The following is a 6,000-nucleotide window of genomic DNA, read 5'->3' on the forward strand; positions in this document are numbered from 1 at the left end:
ATATACTCAAATAGGCAGAAATATTATGACCAAAGATATGCACTGTAGTTTATAACAATAAAAACTAGAAATAATCTAAATGTCTATTAATAAAGACTATTTCATTTGAGATCATACTGCCCATTAAAAAAACAAAATTGGAATACATGTACATATGGACCATAACAAATAAGTAAGTGAAATAAGTAAGTGAAAAAAGTTGCAGAGAAGGGTGTAAAATAGGTCCTATTTCATTTACTTATTTGCATATACACACACCTTAGAAGAACACAGTTTTAGAATGGTAATCTCTGGGAAGTAGGATGGACTTTCTACTTGAGAAACATTTCTATTTTGCTTGAAAAAACTGAACAAAGAGAACAATGTTCATAGTAAAAAATATATATTTTCACTCACTGCCTCAAGAGTAATTTAGAAAACAATTTATAGCATGAATCCATTTTGTTTAAAACAAGAGCAACAATATACTGGCATATATACCAAAATAAGCATTTAGAACTTATGCCAAAAGTTATTTCCAGAAGAGGGATTACAGGAAACTTCCACATTCTAGGCGAGACAATAGTTTTTCCTTAAATAATAAGCACTTACTTTAGTTACAAAAAGCAGAGATTTTTTTTAAATCGTCTCTCTGAGCTAGATCATCCCAGAGAGAGAAGCATTTTGGTCTGCCTGGCAATCCTGAAGAGAACCAGCTGAACTGTTAGACTGTCCACTATAGTAAATCTGAGTAAACATTTAGGTCCATCATGCCTACAAATTAAATTTACGGAAGTTATTAACAGAAAAACGACTTCTCTGCTAGATAAGTATGAAATGTCTGTGTGAGGAAGGTAATCTCTCTAACATACAGTTAACCTCTAATACTGACTGAATTACTATCAAGGGCAGGACACTGCACTGGTCCCTCACAATACATGGCTGTTTTTAAATCTCTCTTACACATCTAGAGTCAACCATAAACTTGCCTGGGCCCCTCGTTTCAAGACCAGTGCTGGAGAGGAGAGAGGAATCTTTACAGGCTTTTATGCTGAAGAAGAGGAAGAAACTATGAGAAGCACTGAATCACACAGAAGCCCCCAGGGGAGCACTGGGTTCTGGCTCATCTCAGTGGATCTGTGCTTCTATGGGGTATCACAGCTCTTCTGCGTCCCCTATATGCCCTGCTCCAGTGCGGGGCTTACAGAGGTCTGACTTGAGGTGCCACAGCCTTCTCCACCAAGCCTCTGATAAAAACAGAGGGAGCAGAGCTGTCTGTCTTTACTACAGTCTACTGCCTCAAACCTCTTCCATCTCAGCATTGACCCTGAAACCCAACTGCCTTTTTGTTTTCCCTTTAGACTTACTGCCCAATATAACAGCTTATCACTACTGACACTAAGGGCTTTACGTTTATTACAACTCTTTTATATTCACAACAACCCTGTGACGTATTCCTACTTTACAGATGAAGCAGTTGAAAAACAAGGTCAGGTAACTATGTGGCAAAGCTAGGACTTAAACCCAGAGTCTGATTCCTGGGTCTAAACTCTACTATATAGCACTCATGCTCTTCAACCTAGAAAACACCAGAAATCTTTAGTCAGTAAAGCGCTTAGGTTTTAGCAACAAATCCGAAAGTCAACAGGCCACCGGGATCAAATGTTACTCTTGGAAACGCTGTTCATCCGGCTATTATTGGATAACTGAACACTATGAAATTTACTTTGCAAAATGTCTATGTTTGCCAATGCTTTTCTGAACTTTTGAAATGCTGTTTACAGTAATAACTAAACACCCAACCTTTTAACCAAGTCAAACATATCCGGGTTCAGATTCTCGTTCTGTCTCTGTTTTCCTTCACCTGTAAATAAGCTATAAAGGTGTATGAAAACAACTTAGGATAATGAATGGAGAGTAAAGAGTCAAAAATCTCTACTTCCATTCTTTAATTGCTTTACCATCAACACTCCCACGATGTGGGAAAACTGACAAGTTCAAATCAAATTGAGTACCCTAAACAAAACCCATGAATTCATGTGTTTACAGAAAACAACTTGAAATATTAAGAAATTATGCATTGTTTAAATTTATGACCTAATAAACTAGTTCTACACAACATACACACAATAAAAACTGGTAAACAATATATTTAATGTTATGGAATTATCACACAAGTCAACTGCTACACATGAGAATGAATCTTACTAACTAGCCTCAGAAAAACTCATTCCTTCCATCTATTTCCATGTGAATTACAACAATTTGAAACTGTAAAACAAAAATCCTTGAGTGTTGTATCTTTAAAACGTTTTATATGGCCATTTACTAATCTTTTATTGGAAAATCTTGGGCCGTTTGAACGGATTAAAAATGCACAATGGACAGGGAATAACGACCGATCTTTACCCCTTCGGTGCCTACTGTTCTGCTGTGTTGGAGATTAGACGGCAGTTGGAGGCCTGACAGTTAATATTACAGGTCGTCCTGACTCCTCCAGGTGGAATGCATACAATATATCCAGTCACTTCGTCCTCACAACTCCATATGGCAAGGACTGATATCTAGTCCCGTTTTGTCCAGAGTAGGACACTGAAGCACAAGAGAGGTGGAGTAATACACCTAAGGGCTCAGAGCAGGGCAACCCGAGGCCGACTGTAAACCATCCTGGGTCTACGGTCCAGCCCTGATAAGTGTTCAGGGCTCTGGGGAGGGGCACGTCAGTGACACTGTAAAACGTGGAAGGAGATACAATACCAGTGGGAAGCAGAGGTTCCAGCGGGGTAAAGGCATGCTCCATATCGGATCACTCGCCTCTGCATTAAAAAAAATTAAAATGCCAGTTAGAATTTTTCCTAGCTAATTAAACAGCGCGCGAACTCGCCAGAACATCGGGCCGCTCTGATGCAATGCTCGGGGCAGCGTGCCCGGGGCGGACCTCAGAACGAGCGGTGGCGCTCGGCCTCCAAGCCCGGGTACGGCTCGCCGGTGGCGCCACGGCCGGGGGGAACGACGCCACGGGATTCCGGGCCGCCCAGCCAGCCTCTCCCACTGCATCCGTCACCATCCGGGGACTCTGGGGCAGCGAGAGGCGGCCACCCCCTCCCCGCGCTCCCGCCGCCTCCCCCGGCCCGCGCGCCGAGGACGCGGACAGCCCGCCGGGCGGCAGTCGCACTTACACAACGGCGGGTGGAGCCCCCGGGGAGCGGAGCGCAGGCCGCGGGAGCGAGGGCGATCGACCGCTCGGCGCTCGGCTGCGACGCCTCAGGGAGCGCGCGCGGCCGGCGCTCGCAGCTTTAAGTAGAGGACGAGCGAGGCGGCCCCGCCTCCTTCCGAGAGCCCCGCCTGGGCCGCGGGGCCCCGGGGCCACGTCCGCCTGCCGGCCGCCGCTTCCTTCCTCCCTGAGTGCTAGGCTAGCTCTCCCCTCCAACCGGCCCGGCCGTTTCTGCCGAGCGCTCTTCTCGGAACTTTAGTAAGGAAGCCGCTATTTGCTCAAAACCGAGCAGCAGATGCCCCATCACCCTTCTTCAGCCTGGCTGCAGAGCCAAGCAAACTTCCCCGGTTTTCCAGAGCCCTTTTCTCGGTCCCCATGCTGGCTGATCACTCGCGTGCTGCAGGATCCTTACTGAACCCGCCTTCGTTAGGGTCTGCTCTTCTTTCCCTTGGTGGAAACAAGCATAGAAGTTTTTGTTGGAGGAAACTTGAAGCCGTTTGCATGCAGCCCCACTCGCTGCAGCGCTCCCAAGATGAAGAGCGCATTCGGTTGCCATGCAACCTTTTCCAAGACTGAGCAAGCCTAAGCTCCGGAAAAGTTCTTTCTTTAGGCTAAAATCCCCTCCCTGTACCTACCACTGCCCACCCCCTCCTCCGGACCGTCATGTGGAGAGATCTCTGGTCCTCACAACCCTCTTAAGCGGGGTTGTAGAGAGTTACACTTCCTAGGCATTACCTTTTCTACGCTAAACTCAGTTCCCTCAAGGTTCTTGTATGATGTGATTTCAGACTCTACCGTCCTGGTTCCCATTCTCCGTATTTAATGTTCCTGTAAATCGTGGTTCCAAGAACTGGTGAGAAGAGCACCGCTCTCCACGTAACAGTTCGTGCAAACCCCTGCATAAGAGACTTGTCCCAATTCCAGCATGACTTCTAGCAGCATACGGCGTGTCCCTAGGATGACCCCACCCCTGCAGTAAAATGCCCGCCTGAGAAAGCTCAAGGCTGCCAGGAGAATTTACTGTCTGTCCTAGCCAACACCTGATGATATGCCTTGACCTCACAAAGGGCTTAAAGTTGTGAATATGTATCTCTTGTAACTCAGAAGTGTCCCTTTCTCAGGGACAGGAGAGCCATTCCTTTGAATGCAGTCATCAGAAAGGATGGGGCCTGTCTCCCAGTCTCTGTGGGAGGATAGAATCCTGGCTTCCATAGCTGCCAGCTATCGAACAGAGCTGTGCTAATGCCGTTCACACTGACCAACCCGTTGTCATTTCTCACTTCTCTGACTGTGCTGAGCCCCCATCTTCCCCTTCCCTTATGTTCCCTTTAAAACATCCAGATCACCTCTGCACAAATCAGAATGGAGCTCAGTTCTTTCTCTTGCCAGTAGTTACTGAATAAAATCTGTTTTCACCACTTTAACTAATATCTGGCTATTTATCTTTGACACTGGTCACCATGTTCTAGGGGTGATGGAACCATAGAAGAGTACAATGTTGCCTGTGCTTGTTAACTTTTCCAGCTGTCGGATCAAATAGAACTTCCAGATGTTTTTCTCATTAGCCACCCTTAAGCTAAGCGTATACGTATCTCATACTCAATTTTAGACCAAACTGCTAGGGACTTCACATTTATATTTGTAAAATTAAATATTATGAGTTTGTGATCACAGTTGCCACAGGCATGACATTTCAACGATGTCACCCACTAGCTTTGGGCATTGGGACTCTACCTCAGTTCCCGCAGGTATAAAACGGGAACGATGTTGCCGACTTTGGAAGGGGTCTGTGAGGATCAAATGACTTGATGTGGACAGACACCCGGCCCGGTGCCTAGCATATATAGGTTTGCAACAAACGTTTGTGGCTCTCCATCAATATGGTATCCCACGTATGCCTTGATGACATCACTGTTGGTAGCATACATCCTTGCAAAGTTTTTATGTGTAATCTAGATAAAGTTTCTCCCAAAGTCATTAAGAAGAAAATGGAAATATTTAACCACAATAAATTTCAAAAGTGCACGTTTAAAGATGCCACTAGTAAAACTAAAAGACAACAAACTGGAGGTGGAGGGTGAATATTTGAACATGTAACAGACAAGTGGTTGCCATATCTATATCATATGAAGAACTACAAACCCATCAGTAAAAGGCAAACAAACCAGTAAAATGGTCTCCAAGCATATATATGTCCGAGCAAATTACAGGAGATATTCAAATGGCAAATAAACGTGAAAAACATAACATCACTAGCATTCTGAGAAACAAACTTGAACAATGAGATAAATTTACTTGCCAGACTGCGAACTACTTTTAAATAATAATACAAATTTACATTTATTGAACAATTATTTTGTTCCAGTCACTGTGTTGAGGTCTTTTATATTTTATTTAATTACCCTAAAATGTGGGCTCCGAGAGAACAAGGATCAAATTTTAAATCTTTACCTTTAAACCCTCACACTCTAGCAGAGTTACTGGCAAAGAGCAAGCAATCAATGTGTATTTATTGATTGTTCATAATGAAATTGTTTGCAGAATCCTGGAATGCTACTCCTCCAGTTCTTCTCCAGGCTCATCCATCAAGGCTCAGCACAAAACTGACTTCCTTCCCCTGGTCACTCCTGCTTTCATCTAGGATTGTTTTCCTGCATAGCCATACTCACAATCTGTAGTTATTTAACTTACTTGTTTATGACTTGTCTCCTCCGACTAGCTCCCTAAGAGTGGGAACCATATCTGTTTTGTTCCTGGCTATTTCTCCAGCCCAACAGGACACCTACCCACAGTAGACTCAATTAAAT

The 6,000-nt window shown here is 44.4% G+C and overlaps 1 protein-coding gene across 4 annotated transcripts in view; it reads right to left on the minus strand.

Moving 5' to 3' along the window:
* TPK1 (thiamin pyrophosphokinase 1) overlaps positions 1-4,183 on the minus strand; it is a 325,030-nt gene extending 320,847 nt beyond the window's left edge. Inside the window, exons 1-3 of one of the 4 annotated variants that reach the window (XM_005609478.4) lie at positions 3,929-4,183; positions 3,159-3,640; positions 2,737-2,795 (exon numbers count right to left, since the gene is read on the minus strand). In XM_005609478.4, coding sequence (XP_005609535.1) covers positions 2,737-2,779 — 43 coding nt within the window. In that variant the 5' untranslated portion in view covers positions 2,780-2,795; positions 3,159-3,640; positions 3,929-4,183. Of the gene's footprint in view, positions 1-2,736; positions 2,796-2,917; positions 3,772-3,928 lie in introns of those variants that run through there. The other 3 variants (XM_014739331.3, XM_023639892.2, XM_014739330.3) reach the window with 3 other exon arrangements.
* Between the last annotated feature and the right edge of the window lie 1,817 nt (positions 4,184-6,000).

This window comes from Equus caballus, chromosome 4 (assembly GCF_041296265.1).
Source record: "Equus caballus isolate H_3958 breed thoroughbred chromosome 4, TB-T2T, whole genome shotgun sequence".
NCBI classification, from domain to species: Eukaryota; Metazoa; Chordata; class Mammalia; order Perissodactyla; family Equidae; genus Equus; species Equus caballus.